Source organism: Gasterosteus aculeatus, chromosome 4 (assembly GCF_964276395.1).
Source record: "Gasterosteus aculeatus chromosome 4, fGasAcu3.hap1.1, whole genome shotgun sequence".
NCBI lineage: Eukaryota > Metazoa > Chordata > Actinopteri > Perciformes > Gasterosteidae > Gasterosteus > Gasterosteus aculeatus.
This window is the reverse complement of record NC_135691.1, coordinates 11,036,403-11,062,939: the sequence shown is the minus strand read 5'-3', so window position 1 is coordinate 11,062,939 and position 26,537 is coordinate 11,036,403. Positions and strand designations below refer to the sequence as shown.

At 44.2% G+C, this 26,537-nt stretch overlaps 1 protein-coding gene and 2 long non-coding RNA genes across 8 annotated transcripts in view; 1 reads left to right on the top strand and 2 right to left on the bottom strand.

The window, feature by feature from the left end:
• LOC120817836 (neural cell adhesion molecule 2) overlaps positions 1-26,537 on the bottom strand; it is a 99,179-nt gene that overhangs the window by 6,694 nt on the left and 65,948 nt on the right. For all 6 annotated transcript variants that reach the window (XR_013467588.1, XM_078102184.1, XM_078102187.1 and 3 more), the window contains one exon: positions 14,843-15,163. Coding sequence is in view for 5 of the 6 variants with exons in the window: in XM_078102184.1 (XP_077958310.1) it covers positions 14,843-15,163 (321 nt within the window). In the remaining variant the exon portion in view is untranslated. The remainder of the gene's footprint in view (positions 1-14,842; positions 15,164-26,537) is intronic.
• Positions 12,695-26,314, top strand: LOC144406319 (uncharacterized). Its single transcript, XR_013467593.1, has 2 exons — positions 12,695-12,848; positions 26,102-26,314. It is a non-coding gene; the product is annotated as an uncharacterized LOC144406319 (long non-coding RNA).
• LOC144406318 (uncharacterized) lies at positions 14,172-14,524 on the bottom strand. Its single transcript, XR_013467592.1, has 2 exons — positions 14,420-14,524; positions 14,172-14,283 (listed from the first exon to the last, which is right to left on the bottom strand). It is a non-coding gene; the product is annotated as an uncharacterized LOC144406318 (long non-coding RNA).

Here is a 26,537-nt window from a genome sequence, read left to right as displayed (position 1 = left end):
TTTGCCTGCAGGCAACTGACTCGACAGTTGATGCACGTCATCGACAACATACCGAGCAATCAACGTATTCAGCTCTGTCCGGCTTGCTCTTGTTTGGAAAGGCCGAAAAACACAGGAACCAGGGGAAGAACAGCAGGCATGAAACTACAGACATCCACGACGATAGACAATGACGCGACAAGTGACACAAGAGACACACGGCTTAAATACACAAGGGAGGTGCAGGTGATTGGACACAGGTGGAAACTATTAGACGATCACAGGGGATGACGGGACAAGGCAGGAAGTGAAGTTACCCGGGGACACGAGTGGCAGAAAACTACAAAATACAAAAGGAAGTGAACCACACCGTGACTGTAATAAAAAATGGGGGGGGGGGATGAAGGGATGAAGGGATGAAATGATTGATGAACAAGAAAAACAACAATCTCAATCTTTATGAGATAAACATTTTAGTCACACATGTAAATATGCCTGTAAGTTATATTTTGCCTAATTACAGTTTGGTCTTTATCTCTTTAACTCATTTTGAATGCAAAATCACCATTTTTTAAATATACAAATCCTCCAAGTAAAGTAACTATAAAAAAGGTAAAAACAATTTATCTCTGAAACATTAACTTGACGTTTCTGAGACGAATATGGGTTTCCATGAATTTTTCAGATTATTCCAGTGTGTTTTCAATATCTGACATAAAAAGGGGGAAAATGAAACTTTTGAAACTTCTTGAAATTTCAGACCTTCAAACCTTCGGAGATGCATTTTTCTCAGCATAAAGCGAAAGGTGGAACTATACTGTACCATCAATTCCAAATGTGTGTTATGAGCAGTGTTGGGCAAGTTATTGAAAATGAGTAATTAGATACAGTTACACTGTAACAAATTGCTGTAAATTTACAGTGCATTTCTAATGGTATCTTACAGTGTGTCATAATAACTGTAACATACCGTTAAATTTCCATCCCTTGCTTGTAAATTAACGGCCAATGTCATGAATAAACAGTTAAAGCTGTCAATTTACAATAATAGCAGACTACCGTAATTCAACTGCATGTTTCATATATTTTATGAAGTGGTGGAACTTCACGTACAAGTGCAGTGAATCACAATCCATCTACATCTTTTGCAGGTTAATGTATGGAAGCCCATGTCAGTCACTGAAAAACAGGTCCTGTAAGTCATCATAATGAGATAGTATCTCATGAGATATGATGATGACTTGGACTTACAAGACATTACTATACATGCAGCTGTCACTTTTATCCGAAAACGCCCATGGTTTGACATAATTTTATGTGGAGTAATTGGGGGTTAGGTGTCTTGCTCAGGGACACTTCAACTTGGCACAGGGAGCAGCCAGGTTTCGAACCGCCAACCTTGTGCACCCTCCCTATCCCATGCGCCGCCTTCGCGGTCGTTCCAGTGGCCGGAATGTAAAGATTATAAATATTTGTATTATTCAAAGTGTTCATTGCCTAAAAGTAATTTGAGTGTTAATCGTGACCGACTGCTCCTGAATATGACATCAGACGTGTAGACGTGTAAACTTTGGAGGAGTTTCTCATTGCCTCGTCTCTCCAAGTAACATTGGTAAGTGTTATTTGCCTAGCATGATTAACATTCTCCTCCCTTACATATTGTTGTCTTCCTCAACTTTGTAATTTTAATATTTTACCAATGACAGTGTTTCTAAATATTTTATTTTGGTTTGTTTTACAGATGCACTGGATTAAGGATGCCAGCCTTTTGCTGCGGGCAATTGAAAGTGTTCCATAGCGTATTGTTGCAGTTAGTTTACCTTGTTCCTAATGATTTTATGATTCATTTTTTATTATTGTATACATGCGGCATATTTTATGTTTTGATCTTTGTTACAAATCCCGAACATTTGTGTCTTAAAGACATCTAATAAACTCAAACCACTATGACCGAAATGAGTTTGGTTGTCTGTCTTTAATTTGTGGGGAATTGAATGCAAAAGTATACGGTTATAAGTAAACGGTAACATTCTGGTATTTATAACACAAAAACAGTAATCGTATGGTAAGAAACTGTAATCCAATATACGACAACATACCGTAAATTACAGTAGGGCACTGTAATGAAAACAGTAAGTTACTAGCGTTGACTGCCAGTAAATTGCAGTTAATTCACAGTAAAATTTGTTTCAGTTTACGGTAACATACAGTAATTCATTTTATGGTAACATAGTGGAAAACCCATTTACGGTATTATAACGTAAAATAACGGTAAATTCCTGGCGTCCTTGCTGCCAGTAAGATATACCGTTTATTTACGGTGACATTTTTTAGAGTGTACTAGATACTTCTTTTAAAGGTAATTTAATTACTTTCCAGTTATTGTATATCAAAAGTAATTAGTTACTAGGGAATGTGACGTTTAAATTACTTGTATGTCTGCTTTTTAAATGTAATGAATATGAAGAGTACTGAACAGTCAAACACAATAAAATATTTTTTAGACCTATTTATTGTAATCAACAGGGCAACAGGCCTTAAAATCAACTTTTTAATACTTAACTTAATACAAAATAACTGTCTCAGTCATTTGCCTGCAGGCAACCGTGTCAGGCAGGAAGGAGGAGGACTCGGACGCAGAGGGTTCAGCTGATATTGCTTTTTATTACTAACAAGAAAAAACTGAAAATCTCTCTTAACGAGGAAACAAAGGTCGCGATCAAAGTTCAAAAGGAAAAAACTCAAAATCTCTCTTAATGAGGAAAAAGGTTGAGATCAAAATTCAAAAGGCAAAAACTCAAAATCTCTCTTAAACGAGGAAATGTAACAGGGATCAAAAGGACGTGACAAACGTTATCGGACTTGACGTAACTCGTGACGTGAGGGCTGGTGTGCAGGGCAAAACAACAAGACACACTGGCACAGGACAAGGGGCGACGCAGACTATAAGTACCCATGAGGGAGTTGTGGGAACAGGTGGACACAATCAGGAATCAGGGGAGACAATCAGACTGGTGACACATGAGGAAGGGCAAGGGACCTGAAACGAGAGGGAGTTAGTTTCCAAAATAAAACAGGAAGTCAAAAAACAACTGGAGACAGGACAAAAACGCAACTTGACATACAGGTGTGACATTACCCCCCCCTCAAGGCCGAATACCAGGCGGCCTTGGAATGTCCGGGTGTGCTCTATAAAAATCTCGAATGAGATCCGGGTCCACTATGAAGCTAGACGAGACCCATTGTCGTTCCTCTGGGCCGTAGCCCTCCCAGTCCACGAGGAACTGCCTGCCCCGTCCCCGCTTACGTACCGCCAGCAGTTTCCTCACCGTGTAGACCGGCCCCCCCTCGACCATTCGAGGGGGTGGGGGTGGCTTGGGGTTTGGCACCATTGCGCTCTCCTTCGCTGGTTTGATTTTGCTGACATGAAAAGTTGGGTGTACCCTCAGGGACCGGGGCAGACGGAGGCGCACAGCTGCTGGATTGATAATCCTCGAGATGGGGAACGGGCCGACAAAGCGAGGGGCCAGCTTTCGTGATTCGACCTGCAAGGGTAGGTCCTTGGCTGAGAGCCATACTCGCTGGCCGGGCTGGTACACTGGGGCCGGTCTCCTCCTGCGGTCCGCTGCTTTCTTCACTCTGTCCCCTTGTCTGATCAGCGTCTGGCGTGCCGCTGCCCAGATGCGGCGGCAGCGGCGGACCAAGGCCTGGGCGGAGGGCACAGACACCTCTGGTTCGGACTCGGAAAACACAGGGGGTTGGTAACCAAAAACGCAATGGAAGGGAGACATGCCAGTGGCGGAGGTGGGAAGGGAGTTATGGGCGTACTCTACCCACGTCAGGTGTTCGCTCCATGACGCAGGGCTCTGGGCCACCAGGCACCGGAGGCTGGTTTCCAGTTGTTGATTGAGGCGCTCCGTCTGTCCGTTGGCCTCGGGATGGTACCCCGATGTGAGGCTAGCTGTGGCTCCGATGAGCTTACAGAACTCCTGCCAGAACCGCGAGACAAACTGGGGCCCCCTATCGGACACAATGTCTCTGGGGAACCCGTGGATCCTAAACACGTTGTTCATCATGCAGATAGCGGTCTCTTTAGCGGTGGGCAGCTTGGGTAGGGCTAGGAAGTGTGCCATCTTTGAAAATCTATCCACCACGGTCAACACCGTGGTGTTCCCCTTGGAGGTCGGTAGCCCCGTGACAAAATCCATCGAGATCTCTGCCCACGGCCGGGACGGGATGGGCAGCGGCTGTAGCAGGCCTGCGCGGGCTCTGGAGGAGTTCTTGTTCCTGGCGCAGACGGAGCATGCCTCAACGTACTCCCTGACCTCCGGCTCCATGGACGGCCACCAGAACCTCTGCGTGATGGCGAACATGGTCCGACGTACGCCCGGATGGCAGGTGAGCAAAGACGAGTGAGCCCAGTGGATCACCTGTGGGCGCAGATTAATAGGGACAAACAGACGATTATCTGGGCACCCACGAGGTGGGGGGGTCTCACCGTTGGCCTGCTTCACCTTGGTTTCTATAGGCCAGGTAACCGCTCCAACCACACAGTGTAGTGGGAGGATGGGCTCAGGTTCCCTGGCCACGGGCTCCGGGCTGAAAAGACGGGATAAGGCGTCAGGCTTGGTATTTCTTGATCCCGGTCTGTAGGAAAGGGAAAAATCAAAACGGTTAAAAAACAAGGACCAGCGGGCTTGACGGGAATTCAAACGCTTGGCCTTCTTGATGTACTGCAGGTTCTTGTGGTCTGTCCAAACCAAAAAAGGGTGCTGTGCCCCCTCGAGCCAGTGCCGCCACTCCTCCAGCGCCGCCTTCACTGCCAGCAGCTCACGATCTCCCACGTCGTAGTTCCGCTCCGCTGCAGTCAGTCGTCGCGACAGGAAGGCACAAGGATGAAGCTTGTTGTCAGACTCTGCTCGCTGGGAGAGAATGGCCCCGATCCCATTATTGGAGGCGTCCACCTCCACCACAAACTGGCGAGCCGGATCAGGGAGCGTGAGGATGGGTGCTGTAGTGAAGCGCCGCTTAAGCTCCTGGAAGGCTGCGTCTGCCTCGGCGGACCAGTGAAACGCCACCTGCGGGGAGGTAAGAGCATGGAGCGGGGCTGCTGTCGCGCTGAAGCCTCTGATAAACCGCCTGTAAAAGTTAGCAAAACCGAGAAATTGCTGTACCTTCTTGCGGCTATCAGGAGTTGGCCACTCTACTACCGCGCTTACTTTAGCCGGATCCATCTGAACCCTCCCAGGGGCTACGATAAAGCCCAGGAAGGAGACAGTATCGGCATGAAATTCACTCTTTTCCGCCTTCACATATAACCCGTTGTCTAAGAGACGTTGCAGGACGAGTTCAACATGGTTCCTATGGGTGTTTAGGTCGGGGGAATAAATCAGAATGTCATCTAAATACACATACACAAACTGGTCTAAAAAGTCTCTTAACACATCGTTTATCATCGCTTGAAAAACTGCTGGGGCGTTTGTGAGACCAAAGGGCATGACCAGGTATTCATAATGTCCAGACGGCGTGTTGAATGCCGTTTTCCACTCATCCCCTTCCCTAATGCGAACCAGGTGATAGGCGTTGCGTAAGTCCAGTTTGGTAAAAATCTGCGCCTGTTGAAGCTGGTCGAATACTGAGGTCATGAGAGGTAGAGGGTATCTGTTCTTAACGGTTATGTCGTTAAGCGGGCTGTAGTCAATGCAGGGGCGAAGGGTTCCATCCTTCTTTCCCACAAAGAAAAAACCTGCCCCTGCTGGGGACGAGGAAGGTCGGATCAACCCCGCCCTCAGGGAGGATTCGATGTAGTCCTTCATGGCCTGCCTCTCGGGCCCGGAAACAGAGTAAAGACGGCCCTTCGGGATGGTGGAGCCGGGCAGAAGGTCAATGGCGCAGTCGAACGGGCGATGAGGTGGTAGAGCTGTGGCCTTGCTCTTACTAAAAACCTCAGCGAGGTGGTGGTAGCAGCTTGGAACTTGGGTCAGATTGGTGATCTCCGAGTCTGTGACAGGGTGAGTGACGACACGGTTTAGCGTGGGGTTCTTCCCTTGGGGGCATGATTCCCGACATTGGGTCCTACAACCCTCCCCCCATACCATAATGTCCCCGGTGCGCCAGTTTATGTGTGGGTTGTGATGAATTAACCATGGGAACCCGAGGATGAGATGGTGCAGAGGTGAGTGTATTAAATACAGCTGTATGCGCTCCCAGTGATTGGTGATGCGAAGCTCCACCGGTTCTGTAACATGGGTTATAGTGAACAATGCACTTCCATTAAGTGCGCTCGCTTTAACCGGTTTACTCAATGGGTCAACCCGAAGCCCCAGTCTTTGTGCTAACCCCCAGTCGATTAGGCTCTCATCTGCCCCTGAGTCAATCAATACCCCCAGCTCTAGGTTCTTATCCCGGTGCTTAATCCTCACTGTGGTCAATCGGCGTGGAGTAAGAGTTACTTCGGCGACTTGACTCACCGACTGGTTGGCCTTTACTGGACAGGCGGTGATGAGGTGGCCACGCTCGCCGCAGTAAAAGCATCTGCCCTCCTGGTAGCGTCGCTGTCGTTCCTCTTGAGAGAGCCGGGCCCTCCCCATCTGCATGGGCTCCTCCTCGCCTCCGGCACGGGTTCTTGAGAGTCGCTCAGGGGAGGTTTGACGCGATGCGGCGCCCCAGAGCGTCGGGGAAGAGCCAGGTGCGGCGGGTGTCCCTCTGGGCCCACGCTGCCGCCTCCGTTCCTGTAGGCGGTTGTCGGTGCGGATGGCGAGGGCGATGAGGGAATCGAGGTCCAGAGGCAGGTCCAATGGGACCAAGAGGTCCTGGATCTGGTCGGAGAGCCCTCTCAGAAAAACATCGTAGAGGGACGTGGTGTTCCACCCACTCTCCATCGCCAGGGTGCGAAAACGTATGGCGTATTCACAAACGGACTGTCCACCTTGCTTTATCTGACTGAGCTCACGAGCCCTTTCTCGGTCTGTTGCCACAGGGTCAAAAACAAGTCTGAGAGCGTCGGCAAACTTCTTTGGTGAAGAGCAAACTGCCGAACTCCTAGCCCACTCAGCGGTGGCCCATGCCTTGGCCCTTCCCGTGAGATGGGACATCATGAAGGCAACCTTGGACCGTTCTGTGGGAAAGTGCATCGGAGAGTGCTCGAAGTGCATTTCACATTCAATGATGAAGGACCTACTTTGTCCGATGGTTCCGGAGTATCGTTCCGGAGGTGCCAGCCTCGTGCACGCATCTGCTGGTGTGGCTACGGGAGGGGGCTCAGACGGCGTGGGGGGTTGTTCGGGAGAAGCCGCGGGGTTCCTGGAGAGCAAGGTGAGAATTTGTTCTACCTGACTGTTTAGGAGTCCCACCTGCGTGGTCATGGCAGTCTTAAACCCCTCCTGGCTTTGAGCAAGTCCCCGAACCCCTCGATCGAGGTCAGCAACAAGGTCTTCATGCTGCGCCAGTCTTGATGCTTGAGCGCGCAGCGCCTCCGTCAGCTGGTCCTTCTCTGCCGAGTCCATTCTGGCCAGTGTGTACTGTCAGGCAGGAAGGAGGAGGACTCGGACGCAGAGGGTTCAGCTGATATTGCTTTTTATTACTAACAAGAAAAAACTGAAAATCTCTCTTAACGAGGAAACAAAGGTCGCGATCAAAGTTCAAAAGGAAAAAACTCAAAATCTCTCTTAATGAGGAAAAAGGTTGAGATCAAAATTCAAAAGGCAAAAACTCAAAATCTCTCTTAAACGAGGAAATGTAACAGGGATCAAAAGGACGTGACAAACGTTATCGGACTTGACGTAACTCGTGACGTGAGGGCTGGTGTGCAGGGCAAAACAACAAGACACACTGGCACAGGACAAGGGGCGACGCAGACTATAAGTACCCATGAGGGAGTTGTGGGAACAGGTGGACACAATCAGGAATCAGGGGAGACAATCAGACTGGTGACACATGAGGAAGGGCAAGGGACCTGAAACGAGAGGGAGTTAGTTTCCAAAATAAAACAGGAAGTCAAAAAACAACTGGAGACAGGACAAAAACGCAACTTGACATACAGGTGTGACAAACCAACTCGACCCCCGTAGGCTCCCCAGCTGCCCGCCGGAGTTCCTCGGGCTGCCCGACCCCCTGCAGCCGGCGCCCTCAAGCCCTTTAATTGAGGGATTAAAGTCCCTTTTTGTTTGCAAACTCTGCGTTTGAGTCTTGCCTCCACCTACCCGTTCGTGACAGTGTCGTTATGAAGAGGGAACGTGCCCTGCATACGAGGAATGTGCCATAGTGAAAAGGGAACCTGCCACCTTTCAACTTTTCGCTCTCGGGTGGTGATGTTGCCGTGATCTATTTCCGGCTCCCTCTTGAACTTGCTCCCGCTCGCTTTTACACATGTTGTATCTTTCGGCGATTACTTAGTTTATTAAAGGTTATTAAAAAAAACAACTAAGGATACAAAATGCTTAGAAGCGAGTTGGAACAAGTTCACAGGAACATCAGCACTCACAAACCAACGCCGGACAAGGGGCACACATGGATAAATATACTGAGGGGCGCAGGTGATTGGACGGGGACAAGGCAGACAATCACGAGGGAACGAGAGCTTTGCCTACCGGCTGTGCGTTGAGGTAAGTCCTATCACATTTAACTGCCAGCGCTCCGCCTCCTGCACCTTCTCCACAGGAGAGGTGACTTTCCACGTCCCCATAGACAGAATCTGCTGCTCAGGCCTTGTTCATCTAAACGCCCCCGTTGTCACTGCCGCCCATGCAGAAGCGCACCGCACCCCATCGGTCTACCCCACAGGTGGTGAGCCCATGGGGGGGACAGTAGGGGGGTGCCGCGTCACTCCTTCGGGCTATGCAGACGCTCCTCCGCCGAGCAATCCGTCTGGGCATAGCACCAGATGGAGACTGCAGGCTTCATCCGGGCCAGGTACCTCGTTCTCTGTTTTGTTTTTCCAACTCTTTTTGAACCATTCTTAGTCTGGTCCCTCGCCTGAGATCTCTGTGCCAGGGGAAGCCCTCCAGGAGCACCAGGCTCCAGACAACACAGCCCTCAGGTTCATTGGGACACGCAAACCTCTCCACCGCGATAAGGTGATGGTCCCCGGAGAGGACATGTGTGTGTTTCTATGTGTATGTATTTATGTGTGTTTATATGTTTATGTATTTATGTGTGTTTATATGTTCATGTATTTATGTGTATGTATATGTTTATGTATTTATGTGTGTTTCTATGTGTATGTATTTATGTGTGTTTATATGTTTATGTATTTATGTGTGTTTATATGTGTATGTATTTATATGATTATGTTTTGTGTACATAAATACACGTGGTAATGTGTATGTATTTATGTGTGTGTGTGTATTTATGTGTTTATATGTGTATGTATTTATGTGTGTGTGTGTGTGTGTGTGTGTGTGTGTGTGTGTGTGTGTGTGTGTGTGTATTTATGTGTTTATATGTGTATGTTTTTATGTGTGTGTGTGTGTGTGTGTGTGTGTGTGTGTTTATATGTGTATGTTTTTATGTGTGTGTGTGTGTGTGTGTGTGTGTGTGTGTGTGTGTGTGTGTGTGTGTGTGTGTGTGTGCGTTGGTGTCGTCGATCTTGAATTCTGCAGCCGGATATTAGAATATCTTGTACCACTTTTTCTTTGGCTTCTTGATGGTCTGACGTTGAAGGTCTTCCACCTGAGACAATAAGCAGGCCTTGTCCTTCTGCATCTCCTTCTCCCTTTCCAGGGATTGTTCTGTGGTCTTAAGGAGGTAAGACTTCATCTGGTGCCATTCGAGACGTTCATTCTCTCGGTCATCCTCATATTTCTTCCAAAGAGCAGCTACGACTTCTTTGTGGTCCTCCTTCTGTGTCTCCAGCGTGGTAACACAGTGGCTCTTGGATGTTTCAAGCTGTGATGTCAGTTCCAGAACGCTGAGACGCTGCTTTTCTAACAGATATTCTGTTTCTTTCAGAGTTCTTGCGATCTTGTTAGTCTCCGCTGTCTGTTCCTCCAGCTTGTCTCGGGATGCCTGGTTTCTTTCAAACATCGTCGCAGCCTCCTTCTCCATTGTACGAACAGCAGCGATGTTCCTCTGCTTGGCATGTTCGAGGTCCGTGTATGTTTCTTCCAGCTTGGCTTTGAAGGAAGACCTCTCCTGCTGCCACTCAATAGTACGGCTCTCTAGCTGCTGCTCAGCCTTCTTCACAGCGGCCAAGAGGTCGTCGTTCTTCTTTTTTTCACTGTCGTGGTCAACCTCACAGGAGTTGCTCTTTTCCAACTGGGCAGACTGCAGGCAAGCTTTCTGATATTCACATTTCTTCAGAGCAATGGTGAGTTTTTTTATGTCGTTGTCTCGCGTCTGCAGCTTGGTAAGAGAGCATTTTAGCTGTGCCGTGACGCCGAACTTTTCCTGATAGCAGCTGTCCAACCGATCCTTACTAACTTTCAAGTTCTCGTTGGTCTCTGCTTTCAGTTTTTCTAGCTGGGAGGTCAGGGAAGACCTCTCCTGTTGCCACTGAAGACGTTCTTTCTTCAGCTCCTGCTCAATCTTATCAAAAGCAGACTTGGTCTTATTGTTGATCTGCGTCTGTTCGGCATGTTTGAGGTCCGTGCATGATTTTTCCAGCTTGGCTTTGAAGGAAGACCTTTCCTGCTGCCACTCAACAGTACGGCTCTCTAGCTGCTGCTCAGCCTTCTTCACAGCGGCCAAGAGGTCGTCGTTCTTCTTTTTTTCACTGTCGTGGTCAACCTCACAGGAGTTGCTCTTTTCCAACTGGGTAGACTGCAGGCAAGCTTTCTGATATTCACATTTCTTCAGAGCAATGGTGAGTTTTTTTATGTCGTTGTCTCGCGTCTGCAGCTTGGTAAGAGAGCATTTTAGCTGTGCCGTGACGCCGAACTTCTCCTGATAGCAGCTGTCCAACCGATCCTTGCTAACTTTCAAGTTCTCGTTGGTCTCTGCTTTCAGTTTTTCTAGCTGGGAGGTCAGGGAAGACCTCTCCTGTTGCCACTGAAGACGTTCTTTCTTCAGGTCCCGCTTAATCTTATCATAAGCAGACTTGGTATTATCGTTGATCTGCGTCTGTTCGGCCAATCGAGCTTTAACGAGGTTCCAGAACGTCTCCTTGTCCTTCTTTGCAAATGTTATTTGCGTATTCAAGTCCTGCTTAGACTTGTCCAGAGCAGCCTTGAGCTTTATGATAGCATCCAGCTGTTCGTCCTGTTTAGTTTGGCAAAAGTTCTTGAATAGCTGCATTTCAGCACAGGCCGACGTCTCAACATCACCCTTGACCTTTTGCAGCTTGGTAGCGGTCTCTTTTAGCTGTGCTTTCAGGCTACATATCTCGTTGTGTACATCTCCATTCTTATGTTGATGAAGAATATCTAGGAACTGTTGCAGACTGTCCTTATTGATCTGAAGGAGAACTCTTCCCTCAGATTCAGTTTGGGTGAGCGTTGCCTTGCTGTCCTCCAGCTCACCTCTTACTTGTTCCTCCAGTGAACGTAGGTAAAAGTTCTTTGGAGGTTCAACCTCGTTGGAATTGAATTCCATTTCCGCCGGCATTATCTTCTTTTGCTGAACGTTGGCCATTCTTTTCCTTGTATTAATGGGAACTGCCAAAGTCCTCTCTAAAACAAAGTGATGTCTGAGCCAAAGTCCTCTCTAAAACAAAGTGATGTCTGATCTAAAGTCCTCTTCAAACACAACTGACTACTGAGTGGAACTTAACAAGATAAGAAAACATTCCGTGATGTCATCCATGATGTCATCGGTGATGTCATGCTTCCCTTTGATGTTGGTCACCTGGCAACCATTAGGTCATCGTTGCTATGGGATGCAGATCTCCTTTTTTTTTTTTACCAATCTTGCTGTATTTATAGTATTACATCAGGGCTGTTGGACAACAGATTGATAACTAATTAATTGCACATTTTGAAATGCATGAATTGCGATTTTTGGCAATAAATGTTGTTGTTGTTATAATGTTATATAGTGTGTTATTTAGAGACTGTTGTTTAATTGTTAATGTTTTAAAGACAAAACTACACACATTTGATCATCCTGGAGGCGGAGTTCCACCTGGTGGAACATGTTGAACTAGCGACTCTTGTTGTCCTCGTGCACTTTGCTCTCAACTCTCCATCATTTGACGGCTGTGTTTGAAGAGCCAACAATCTCCCCACATTTAGCCAAGACGTATTCAAACCAGTCTTTTAGAGACACAGTGGTGGTCCTCTGCAGGGTAACTTTAGATGTTGAGATGGAAGTAGCCTAGCAGCTAGCTTAGCTTATCATCGAGCTTGACAGTGCTTAAGTGGTATATATATATATATATATATATATATATAATTATAATGGGACTTAACAGCGGTTAAACTTTAGCTTAGTATCAACTAACTTTCAAAAACACAACAAAAAATACTCGTAAGTAATTGAAATACGTATTTCAAATACAAGCAATAGCAATACTGCCCTCTCTGGGTGACATCATGATTAACAGGGATCAAGGATCCTCAAGTTAGATCGGTGACATTGTTAGTGAATAAACTCATAGTATTTAATATATATTATGTGATCATTGATGCCAGAGGTGAACTCTTACATTCTCCTTTAATTCAAACAATGTTAGTTTTAATGCATGTTGCGTCAATCTCCGGTCACAAGCCGCACAGAGAGCTCAAGGCCCATATCCACCCCGAACAGTCGGAGCGCACCCAGACTGCAGGGGGCAACGATGCGGCTAATGGAGATTCCACTCACAGGAAGTGCCGGCGTACGAACAGGAAGCGCATGGCATAAAATGTTTGTGGAGAGCTCGGATGGCCCTCTCACTCGGCCCTGAGGAAAAGGACACTCTGGCCACGGCTCCTAATCTCCCAGAGACGCAACTGGTAGGACAGTATGATTTATTGTTTGTTCATGCTTTGCTTTACTTAGTGAAATGTGTCATTTAAATTTAGTAATGGGGACTTATCCTAGGTTTATCTGAATAATTTGGGTTTGGTTTGGGAATTCAGTTGCTCGACTAATTCATGGGTTTTGCTTTGTTTGAAAGGTTATCAACCTGCTCTGTTCTTTGTCTGATCCACCAAACCACCCTTAAGAGGAATAAAGGATCATGAAATAAACAGTTCTCGAGTTGTCCTTTGTGTCCACCGGAGAGAAAGCTCTTTTCAAGTTTGGGCAGAGCCGTGATTAATCAGAAAAAACACACAAAACTTGACAATCAGATCTATCAACTATCAGATTCATGTTTACATAATTTCAAGTTTACAGCGTGAAGGTAAATACGGTCACGAATTAGAAACAAGAAGCAAGGAATTATAACATTATCCAACAAAAATTGTTAAGAAAGGGGAACATAATGTTGTTATTGGAATATTATAATATCTATTTAATATGAATAATTTTCATAAAATCGGGGGAAAGGAATTGAAGCTTCTGCCTTCATCTGTTCAGTCTCTAAACCCTGTGAATCATCGCTCTCTACGCACCTTGGCGTACACGCACTCGTCTGCAGCTGGTTCAACATTGGGTCGGGGTCGCTGTGAAAACTTCACTTCCCCGTACTCCACCTCCTCCTCTGCTCTCTGCTTCATCTGCCTTCCCGGCCGCGGCCCAATCCTGACCTCAGAATAGGTTAATTCCTGGTCGTCTTCTTCTGCAGAGTGAAAGGAAAGAGACACAAATGTATATTTAATGTTGAGATATATAAAGTACTTAAGTAAACATTTGAGGGGCTTGAACTGTACTGGAATCCTTCCTAAATTCTATCAACTACAACAATAACAGCCTGCTTTTACTTTAATGCATGATCTGGGTTTAGGTTTAGGTTTTTTCAGAAATTTCTCACATATTGTAAAGCAACATTTCATTTTATAGCAACAGATACCGTGTCTTGTGTAAGAACTCTGCATTTGAGTCCTGCCTTCCCATGCATCCTTGAAAACATTCCCTTAACTCTAGTGGAGTTAAATTAGTTTCCTTCAAAGTAATAAACATAAAGGATCTGAATAGTTCCTCCACCAAGGCCCGTTGGTATTTAATTCATAGCTTGACATTTTGGAAGTAACTTTTACCAAAAGTTGGACTGAAAGAAAAATATCATTGTCGAGCTTGTCTCAATCTCATAATCTCTTGGCAAAAAAAGTAAAGCACATGAAGAAGGGTCATTAGCAGTTACATGATGGGAAAAGGGATTTTTGTCCTGTACCTTTTTAGGTTTGTTTTCTCTCTTTTTCTTCTGAGCACAGACGACAGAGACCCCGACCACTAACAGAAGTACGAGTGCAGCCAAAACACAAACTGCTGTTGTCAATGTTCTCACTGTAAAAAAAGACACAAGAGACACACAGAACTTTAACTTTAGAAAACATTACAGGTGTTTTTGTTGAGAATGGAGAACACAGATAATGGAAATTATATCAATGGATTCACTACAGGGGAGTCCTTTTTCACTTACTGCTGCCCCACGAGTCGCCACTGGGAGAGCGGGTCCGGTTTTTGGTGGGTGTGAAATTACCGTTAAGGTTAGTTGATTCTGTGATGCCAGACTCCTTACCATCAGACGTCTTGTTTCAGAGTGATGTTTGTCTCATTGTTTCCACCGAGGAGCTGAGAGTCTGTCAGAGTGTCTCCATCCAGAGTCCAGCTGTACTGAGGACTGTCTGCTCCCTCAGAGGAGCAGGACACCTTCTTTCCGTGGGACACACTCATGGACCAGCAGGACAGAGGACACAGGAGCTGAAAGAAACTCACTCGGATGACTTTTCATATTGACATAATCTTGATCATTCTGTAGAGTTCCTGATACAGAGCAGTCCAGACATTGATACGGATATAGAGCACGTAGAGCATAAGATGCGTGTAATAAATAGTTATTTACCTTGAATGGTCAACTTTTGAAACCTGGAACCTGTTGACTTTCCATCTGAACCAAAAGTTTCAAGTTTATATTCACCACCATCAGTCCTGATCAGGTTATTGATCCTAAGTGTTCCATTACTGGGAGTAAAGAATAATTTGTTTTCTATCCTATTAAACCCAATTGCATTGTTTCTCCCCTCTAGTATTATTGTTCTATTTTTTGACCATTCATATTTATGTATTTCTGAGGCTTTGTCCATCAGCTGGAGGACCAGAGTTCCTCCCAAAGCTCCAAAACACTGAGTTCCGTTCTGTCGGCCGTCACAGTGGGTTTCCACACCTGAACATTTTGGTACAAAAAAATGAAACATTTTTAGGCATTTGCTAATTTAAAACAATAGTGTTTGGTGCAGCTGTGTCTCTATCAGACAACATTATGCAAACAGGCGTTTTGTTCCACACTTTAGATTCAGCTGTAAAACATTTTTCCATATTGTAGTTAACCCGTCCAGTTAAAAGGAGTTCCACCTGTGTTTTACACCTACAGCACTTTATTTTTAAATACACTGAAATGCACCACAAATTAAAGAAAAGTTAAGAAATTTTACCTGCACCTCTGAGGAAATTTCTAAACATAAGACTTGATGTTAAAAGTGAAACACTTCACCGTGAGAGACTCCCAGAAGCATCACAAACAGTCCAACCACATCCTCCATGTCTCCGGGGTCCAACAAAACGTGTCTGCTGATCTCTGAGAAGCAAACAAGCAAATCCCACTGAACAGCCTGAAGAGAGTCCAGCTAATGAACAGCCTCTGAGCAGAATGTGTGAAGACTACGAACCGACCAGAGCGTTGTTGTGTTCATCTATTAATAAAGGGAGAGACGAGAGAAGGAAGTGATACAGGTTGCACTTCCCCTTTTAGCCTCCAACCATGTGACCTCTGTCGGGGATGAACTGAGTGGAAAAGAAGGAAACATTCCTCCTTCCTGCTGAAAGAGGATTCGAGACGGCAGCTGGAATTTGTCGTCTCTCCATCTCATCATTTCCAACGATACTAGAACATGACCCACGCTGTCAATCATCTCTTAATACATTATTACAAGTTAGATATGAGCAAAGATTGTCCGAAACTTTTCAAACTGCAACTGCTTCATAGACAATTTATTATAACAAACTCTATTTAATATTCAGATTTTTTCAGATTTCAGACTAAAACATTCTGAACTACTACAAAGCGTGTATAATGTTGGATACATTTTTTTGTATTGGATGTTATATGGACTCAGGTACCCGGAAATAAAGTTTTATTTAGGCCTGATTTTCCGTTTTATTTTGAAACCACACAAAGATGACTTTCAGATGGAAATTGAAATAGTTGAAAAGAAATCCTGTGAAAATAAAAGATTAAGATCCATTAAAACACAGTTAAGTAAATAGAATCATAGGAGAGGACATGAATTTAAATCTTCATCATGTTAACTTATACTCAAATAGTACAGTAAGAGTGAAGTAAAGGTCATCACAATATTATATCATTACATAACGTCAGCCTCTGTGAACAATGTTTCTTTAGCATCAAAATGCAAAATGTCACTGAAGACTCTGTCGGTCTCTGCTGGCGAATGTTCATTAGAGACAAATAACTTGTGTGTCCTAAACATATCTTTAGTGGAGCAGGCGGTTAGAGTGACATCTCTTCAGGCAATAACATCTACGGGAATATTTTCTATTGATGTTTAAATGACACCCACAGAGAGTTTGATCTTTGAATGATCGGTTTCCTGTCATATCAGAAATAATGCTATTCGTTTTTCACAGTCAGTATTTCTGGTCCATCCTTAAACCATTGGTATGCAGATATTTCTGAGGCCATTTGTCCATCAGCTGGAGGACCAGAGTTCCTACCAAAGCTCCAAAACACTGAGCTCCTTTCCATCGGCCGTCACAGTGGGTTTCCACACCTGAACATTTTGCAACAAAAAAAGTTTTTTAGGCATTTTCTAATTTAAAAAAACAATGCGTTTGTTGCAGCTGTGTCTCTATCAGACAACATTATGCAAACTTGGAAATGATGAATAGGAAAAGTCTAGAAATCAATATACTGTATCACATTAGGACGAAAGCCCCAAAGATGTTTTCTAGAATATTTAGATCTTAACTTTCGGTGGCTCCATAAAACCATGAAGTCTTAATCGTTCAAGTTAAGATAAACATTGTGTAGCTGCAATGAAATGTCATTGAAATGTAAGAGAATAAATATTTTAAAGCAACTTTCCAGAACATTTGTTGCGGAAATGAGGCTTTACTGGATTTATAACATGATTTTAATTTTAATACAGTTAATTATTTTAAACTAAATGTTTTTTTAGTAGAGATATTCATGAATAAAATTTTCTGAATGTGTTCATTTTTGAAGAAAACATAAAAAATGTATGGTTAAGTTTTACTTCCCTTAATGCTGACAAGAAAACGTTCTTTTTGGCAATTGATAAATGTGACCGCAAAACATTTCATTAAAAGCATATGCACAAAGATAGTGAATCAATATTTGCTTTACATCTCAATTTCTTTCTTTTGTTACGTGTCAGTCCCCTTGTTTTTCCCTTCAGGTGCCAGTGTGCCTGTGTAGCCGGCTCGGTCTGTGCCTCGCCGACTACTGCGTTGTGTTCAGGTGCACTGATAACAGGACGCTGACATTCCCTTAGGCACTTTATTCTGCAGAAATCAAATAAAAACATGGGCGTGATTCTTCTCCACACGCAACCAGTAACCTCCCCTCAGTCACCGGTGAGCAGACTGATCGTTGAATTACATTCATTCAAAAGCATAAAACAAAATACAACAAATAAAAATAACTATAGAGAATAAATGTCCGCATCGAACTGTTTTCTCTCTTTTCTGTTTGTTCTCCTTAGGAAATATATCTTCTATTCACACATACAACATAAATACCTACAGGATTACACCACAATTGTCGGACTTCCTAAGGTAATACATATAAATGAACATCACATTTGCTGAACATGGTAATAAAATAAAATAGAATAAAAGTACATACCTGCAGAAATCAAATAAAAACATGGACGTGATTCTTCTCCATACACAACCAGTAACCTTTACAAGAAGAAACACTGAAACATATAGGCTACCTATGGTACGTACGTACCTCCCCTCAGTCACCGGTGAGCAGACTGACGAGGGCACGCAATGCCAGTCAAACAATACACTCTACCCACAAGAGGGCGCTGTTACACAAAATAATATAACTCCTAATGCCAAAGCTAATTATATACAGGACAGAAAAAGGATTATGGAGAAATAAAATAAAGTAACTTGAACCAAACACAAAGATTTACATATTTACTTAGACCGGTTACACCTGCACCTGGGTTCCTGAAGAGAGCAGGCCAATCACCTGAGTGCGCCCTGGTGTTAAAAGGAAGATGGAAGAGTTCTGGAGAGAGGTGTTCCTTTAGTTGTTATGCACGCACTGACACGACAAGAAGTGCAGGTTTGTGGTGAGAGGTTGAGGACAGTAGGTAAGTTCGGGGCACCCTGTACATTTGTTCACTCACGTAGGTACTTTGTGTATAGCAACATTACGTTATTGGTTGGTGCTTCCTCTGTATTTTGGTGGACGTTAGAGAAGTAAGGGAAGCCATTTTGTTTGTTTCTTTCCCAGAGGTAGTTTTCTCGGACTACTTTTGTTATCTTAATTTGTATTTGTTTGGCACAACCACATCTCTCTCACTTAGAATATTTTTTGTATTTTATTTATTGTGTAAATAAATCTTATTTAAAACCGTTACTCCTACTTTTGTCTTTTCACATATTCTTTGACTGTCCTGTATTTGTCCCCCCCCACTACTAACAAGCGTTGCTCAATACTGAAACCACATTTCAAAACTCTTCACACATTCAGCGACACACAAGTGTATACAGAACAAACTGAATAATATTTCATTGCTTTCAGACAAGATGCCTTCAATCACATTTCTCAAAATCCACAAACACTTTTGTCATTTATACTCCCCAAACTGCAAAAAAATGTATATTTGCATTTTATATATGCTAACACACGGCTTTCAAAACTGATAAAAGCACATTCAAATCAGAATGCGGAAAAATTTCAAACATTTCTGCAGTAATTATTTTGAAATATAGAAAAACAGAAAATCAAAAAATAATCCGTCAGAGCTAATTGCAATTTCAGCCCAAAGCCGACCCAGGTGTCCTGCTTTAGTCTCATTACCATTCTTTCAATAAAAGGCTTGGAACTGATTTTGTTTGGAAATAAGGATTACAGAAGACAGGTCGGTAGGGAAAGAGTGATATGAGGCAGACTGTGTAAAGGACAAAGCAGAGGAAGACCGAGAGTGGTGATATCTGATGAAATGTTGTGAACATTGTCTCACTGTAAAAGAAGTCGGTTTACTGTAAGGCAGCCGCCAAATCTGTACTGCTCAACCGTTGCGTCAATAGTATACATTTTCCGGCAAAACCACAGCTGAGATGATACATTTTACAGTAAAATAGTTTAAACTTTAAAACCTGTTACAATTTATTAATTGTGTTTTAGGATCCAAAGGATGCCTCAGAGAGGAGGGGGAGGCTGAAACATTGCAGATTTGCAGGAAAACAAATTACTTTTGATTTTTTCTTGTTACATACGTGGAACTCTACTGTACAATCAATTCCAAATGTGTGTTATGAGCAGTGTTGGGCTAATTAATAATTAGATACAGTTACTAGATTAAAGGTAATTTAATTACTTTCCAGTTATTGTATATCAAAAGTCATTAGTTACTAGGGAATGTGACGTTTAAGTTACTTGTATGTCTGCTTTATAAATGTAATGAATATGAAGAGTACTGAACAGTCAAACACAATAAAATATTTTTTAGACCTATTTATTGTAATCAACAGGGCAACAGGCCTTAAAATCAACCTTTTAATACTTCACTTAATACAAAATAACTGTCTCAGTCATTTGCCTGCAGGCAACCGACTCGACCCCCGTAGGCTCCCCAGCTGCCCGCCGGAGTTCCTCGGGCTGCCCGACCCTCTGCAGCCGGCGCCCTCAAGCCCTTTAATCGGGGGATTAAAGTCCCTTTTTGTTTGCAAACTCTGCGTTTGAGTCTTGCCTCCACCTACCCGTTCGTGACAGTGTCGTTATGAAGAGGGAACGTGCCCTGCCTACGAGGAATGTGCCATAGTGAAAAGGGAACCTGCCACCTTTCAACTTTTCGCTCTCGGGTGGTGATGTTGCCGTGATCTATTTCCGGCTCCCTCTTGAACTTGCTCCCGCTCGCTTTTACACATGTTGTATCTTTAGGTGATTACTTAGTTAATTAAAGGTTATTAAAAATAACAACTAAGGATACAAAATGCTTAGGAGCGAGTTGGAACAAGTTCACAGGAACATCAGCACTCACAAACCAACGCCGGACAAGGGGCACACATGGATAAATATACTGAGGAGGTGCAGGTGATTGGACGGGGACAAGGCAGACAATCACGAGGGAACGAGAGCTTTGCCTACCGGCTGTGCGTTGAGGTAAGTCCTATCACATTTAACTGCCAGCGCTCCGCCTCCTGCACCTGCTCCCACTCCTTCTCCACAGGAGAGGTGACTTTCCACGTCCCCATAGACAGCATCTGCCGCCCAGGTCTTGTTCATCTAAACGCCCCCGTTGTCAATGCCGCCCATGCAGCAGCGCACCGCACCCCATCGGTCTACCCCACAGGTGGTGAGCCCATGGGGGGGACAGTAGGGGGGTGCCGCGTCACTCCTTCGGGCTATGCAGACGCTCCTCCGCCGAGCAATCCGTCTGGGCATAGCACCAGATGGAGGCCGCAGGCTTCATCCGGACCAGGTATCTCGTTCTCTGTTTTGTTTTTCCAACTCTTTTTGAACCATTCTTAGTCTGGTCCCTCGCCTGAGATCTCTGTGCCAGGGGAAACCCTCCAGGAGCACCAGGCTCCAGACAACACAGCCCTCAGGTTCATTGGGACACGCAAACCTCTCCACCGCGATAAGGTGATGGTCCCCGGAGAGGACATGTGTGTGTTTCTATGTGTATGTATTTATGTGTGTTTAAATGTGTATGTATTTATATGATTATGTTTTGTGTACATAAATACGTATGTGTGTGTGTGTGTGTGTGTGTGTGTGTGTGTGTGTGTGTGTGTGTGTGTGTGTGTGTGTGTGTGTGCGCGTTGGTGTCGTCGATCTTGAATTCTGCAAGAATTCTGCATTCTGTGTTGATATGTTTATGTATTTATGTGTGTTTATATGTGTATGTATTTATATGATTATGTTTTGTGTACATAAATACACGTGGTAATGTGTGTGTATTTATGTGTTTATGTGTGTGTGTGTGTGTGTGTTTGCGCGTTGGTGTCGTCGATCTTGAATTCTGCAAGAATTCTGCATTCTGTGTTTATATGTTTATGTATTTATGTGTGTTTATATGTGTATGTATTTATATGATTATGTTTTGTGTACATAAATACACGTGGTAATGTGTGTGTATTTATGTGTTTATGTGTGTGTGTGTGTGTGTTTGCGCGTTGGTGTCGTCGATCTTGAATTCTGCAAGAATTCTGCATTCTGTGTTTATATGTTTATGTATTTATGTGTGTTTATATGTGTATGTATTTATATGATTATGTTTTGTGTACATAAATACACGTGGTAATGTGTGTGTATTTATGTGTGTGTGTGTGTGTGTGTGTGCGTTGGTGTCGTCGATCTTGAATTCTGCAAGAATTCTGCATTCTGTGTTTATATGTTTATGTATTTATGTGTGTTTATATGTGTATGTATTTATATGATTATGTTTTGTGTACATAAATACACGTGGTAATGTGTATGTATTTATGTGTGTTTGTGTGTGTTTGTGTGTGTGTGTGTGTGTGTGTGTGTGCGTTGGTGTCGTCGATCTTGAATTCTGCAAGAATTCTGCATTCTGTGTTTATATGTTTATGTATTTATGTGTGTTTATATGTGTATATATTTATATGATTATGTTTTGTGTACATAAATACACGTGGTAATGTGTATGTATTTATGTGTGTGTGTGTGTGTATGTGTGTGTATTTATGTGTTTATATGTGTATGTTTTTATGTGTGTGTGTGTGTGTGTGTGTGTGTGTGTGTGTGTGTGTGTGTGTGTGTGTGTGTGCGTTGGTGTTGTCAATCTTGAATTCTGCAGCCGGGTATTAGAATATCTTGTACCACTTTTTCTTTGGCTTCTTGATGGTCTGACGTTGAAGGTCTTCCACCTGAGACAATAAGCAGGCCTTGTCCTTCTGCATCTCCTTCTCCCTTTCCAGGGATTGTTCTGTGGTCTTAAGGAGGTAAGACTTCATCTGGTGCCATTCGAGACGTTCATTCTCTCGGTCATCCTCATATTTCTTCCAAAGAGCAGCTACGACTTCTTTGTGGTCCTCCTTCTGTGTCTCCAGCGTGGTAACACAGTGGCTCTTGGATGTTTCAAGCTGTGATGTCAGTTCCAGAACGCTGAGACGCTGCTTTTCTAACAGATCTTCTGTTTCTTTCAGAGTTCTTGCGATCTTGTTAGTCTCCGCTCTCTGTTCCTCCAGCTCGTCTCGGGATGCCTGGTTTCTTTCAAACATCGTCGCAGCCTCCTTCTCCATTGTACGAACAGCAGCGATGTTCCTCTGCTTGGCATGTTCGAGGTCCGTGTATGTTTCTTCCAGCTTGGCTTTGAAGGAAGACCTCTCCTGCTGCCACTCAATAGTACGGCTCTCTAGCTGCTGCTCAGCCTTCTTCACAGCGGCCAAGAGGTCGTCGTTCTTCTTTTTTTCACTGTCGTGGTCAACCTCACAGGAGTTGCTCTTTTCCAACTGGGCAGACTGCAGGCAAGCTTTCTGATATTCACATTTCTTCAGAGCAATGGTGAGTTTTTTTATGTCGTTGTCTCGCGTCTGCAGCTTGGTAAGAGAGCATTTTAGCTGTGCCGTGACGCCGAACTTTTCCTGATAGCAGGTGTCCAACCGATCCTTGCTAACTTTCAAGTTCTCGTTGGTCTCTGCTTTCAGTTTTTCTAGCTGGGAGGTCAGGGAAGACCTCTCCTGTTGCCACTGAAGACGTTCTTTCTTCAGCTCCTGCTCAATCTTATCAAAAGCAGACTTGGTCTTATTGTTGATCTGCGTCTGTTCGGCATGTTTGAGGTCCGTGCATGATTTTTCCAGCTTGGCTTTGAAGGAAGACCTTTCCTGCTGCCACTCAACAGTACGGCTCTCTAGCTGCTGCTCAGCCTTCTTCACAGCGGCCAAGAGGTCGTCGTTCTTCTTTTTTTCACTGTCGTGGTCAACCTCACAGGAGTTGCTCTTTTCCAACTGGGTAGACTGCAGGCAAGCTTTCTGATATTCACATTTCTTCAGAGCAATGGTGAGTTTTTTTATGTCGTTGTCTCGCGTCTGCAGCTTGGTAAGAGAGCATTTTAGCTGTGCCGTGACGCCGAACTTCTCCTGATAGCAGCTGTCCAACCGATCCTTGCTAACTTTCAAGTTCTCGTTGGTCTCTGCTTTCAGTTTTTCTAGCTGGGAGGTCAGGGAAGACCTCTCCTGTTGCCACTGAAGACGTTCTTTCTTCAGGTCCCGCTTAATCTTATCATAAGCAGACTTGGTATTATCGTTGATCTGCGTCTGTTCGGCCAATCGAGCTTTAACGAGGTTCCAGAACGTCTCCTTGTCCTTTTTTGCAAATGTTATTTGCGTATTCAAGTCCTGCTTAGACTTGTCCAGAGCAGCCTTGAGCTTTATGATAGCATCCAGCTGTTCGTCCTGTTTAGTTTGGCAAAAGTTCTTGAATAGCTGCATTTCAGCACAGGCCGACGTCTCAACATCACCCTTGACCTTTTGCAGCTTGGTGGCGGTCTCTTTTAGCTGTGCTTTCAGGCTACATATCTCGTTGTGTACATCTCCATTCTTATGTTGATGAAGAATATCTAGGAACTGTTGCAGACTGTCCTTATTGATCTGAAGGAGAACTCTTCCCTCAGATTCAGTTTGGGTGAGCGTTGCCTTGCTGTCCTCCAGCTCACCTCTTACTTGTTCCTCCAGTGAACGTAGGTAAAAGTTCTTTGGAGGTTCAACCTCGTTGGAATTGAATTCCATTTCTGCCGGCATTATCTTCTTTTGCTGAACGTTGGCCATTCTTTTCCTTGTATTAATGGGAACTGCCAAAGTCCTCTCTAAAACAAAGTGATGTCTGAGCCAAAGTCCTCTCTAAAACAAAGTGATGTCTGAGCCAAAGTCCTCTCTAAAACAAAGTGATGTCTGATCTAAAGTCCTCTTCAAACACAACTGACTACTGAGTGGAACTTAACAAGATAAGAAAACATTCCGTGATGTCATCCATGATGTCATCGGTGATGTCATGCTTCCCTTTGATGTTGGTCACCTGGCAACCATTAGGTCATTGTTGCTATGGGATGCAGATCTCCTTTTTTTTTTTACCAATCTTGCTGTATTTATAGTATTACATCACGGCTGTTGGACAACAGATTGATAACTAATTAATTGCACATTTTGAAATGCATGAATTGCGATTTTTGGCAATAAATGTTGTTGTTGTTATAATGTTATATAGTGTGTTATTTAGAGACTGTTGTTTAATTGTTAATGTTTTAAAGACAAAACTACACACATTTGATCATCCTGGAGGCGGAGTTCCACCTGGTGGAACATGTTGAACTAGCGACTCTTGTTGTCCTCGTGCACTTTGCTCTCAACTCTCCATCATTTGACGGCTGTGTTTGAAGAGCCAACAATCTCCCCACATTTAGCCAAGACATATTCAAACCAGTCTTTTAGAGACACAGTGGTGGTCCTCTGCAGGGTAACTTTAGATGTTGAGATGGAAGTAGCCTAGCAGCTAGCTTAGCTTATCATCGAGCTTGACAGTGCTTAAGTGGTATATATATATATATAATTATAATGGGACTTAACAGCGGTTAAACTTTAGCTTTGTATCAACTAACTTTCAAAAACACAACAAAAAATACTCAAAAGTAATTGAAATACGTATTTCAAATACAAGCAATAGCAATACTGCCCTCTCTGGGTGACATCATGATTAACAGGGATCAAGGATCCTCAAGTTAGATCGGTGACATTGTTAGTGAATAAACTCATAGTATTTAATATATATTATGTGATCATTGATGCCAGAGGTGAACTCTTACATTCTCCTTTAATTCAAACAATGTTAGTTTTAATGCATGTTGCGTCAATCTCCGGTCACAAGCCGCACAGAGAGCTCAAGGCCCATATCCACCCCGAACAGTCGGAGCGCACCCAGACTGCAGGGGGCAACGATGCGGCTAATGGAGATTCCACTCACAGGAAGTGCCGGCGTACGAACAGGAAGCGCATGGCATAAAATGTTTGTGGAGAGCTCGGATGGCCCTCTCACTCGGCCCTGAGGAAAAAGACACTGTGGCCACGGCTCCTAATCTCCCAGAGACGCAACTGGTAGGACAGTATGATTTATTGTTTGTTCATGCTTTGCTTTACTTAGTGAAATGTGTCATTTAAATTTAGTAATGGGGACTTATCCTAGGTTTATCTGAATAATTTGGGTTTGGTTTGGGAATTCAGTTGCATTTATTATTACTTTAAGAAAGTTATCGAAATGTACTCGACTAATTCATGGGTTTTGCTTTGTCTGAAAGGTTATCAACCTGCTCTGTTCTTTGTTTGATCCACCAAACCACCCTTAAGAGGAATAAAGGATCATAAAATAAACAGTTCTCGAGTTGTCCTTTGTGTCCACCGGAGAGAAAGCTCTTTTCAAGTTTGGGCAGAGCCGTGATTAATCAGAAAAAACACACGAAACTTGACAATGCACAATGCTAGATAATACAACACGTGGATACAGACAAGACGTTAAAGCTTATTTTTAACATTAAGAGTTAAGTCATGAATCTTAACTCTTCCCTCAAAACACAAAAAAGTCCAGACAAGATTGAGAAAGGGCCATAGCTTTTCCGCAAAACCACTTCTGTTCAACCATAGCCCTGTGCGTCTGTCTGTGCTGTTTGTCCCCACCTACAAGAGGCGTGGACATCCTGATCCGTCCCCACACAGCTGATCCACATTCCACAATTCACCCCTCCAGTATTTAGACCCGGGCTGCGATCGTTACACACCCCCACATGGTGACTCGACTCCGTGTCCTGGCCAAGTAAGACTTTGAGTGTTCCTAGTGTCCTATTTGTCTGACCCTGGTTCCTCTGTCCAGATCCCGCTGTCCCCGTTCCCACCTGCCGTGCCGGCTGCCTCGCGGCGCTCCGGCGTCCTCACCCGGCTGTCCCCTTCCCTTGGAATCCGCACTCATTAATTCACTTCTACGGATTATCATCGTCCTGTGTGAATCTCTGGGTGCCGGGTCTGATATCCAGCCTTAACATCACTGCCCCATGGCGTTAATTGCAATTAAACCCCCTCAGATTTATCATCTGACTCCTGGGAGCCATTCGTGATATTTGTGTACAACACTGGGCCAATCTCAGGTTTATTGTTGTGTATTACTGTGACAGGGAGTCTACCTAAGGGGGCACGGGTGCAATTGACACGGGGTAATGATGCATGGGTGACGGGGAGATCGCACAGTTTTTACCGCTACCAGCATGCGCAGCGAGATCACGGACTAAATATAGATGCAGTTGTTTCATAAA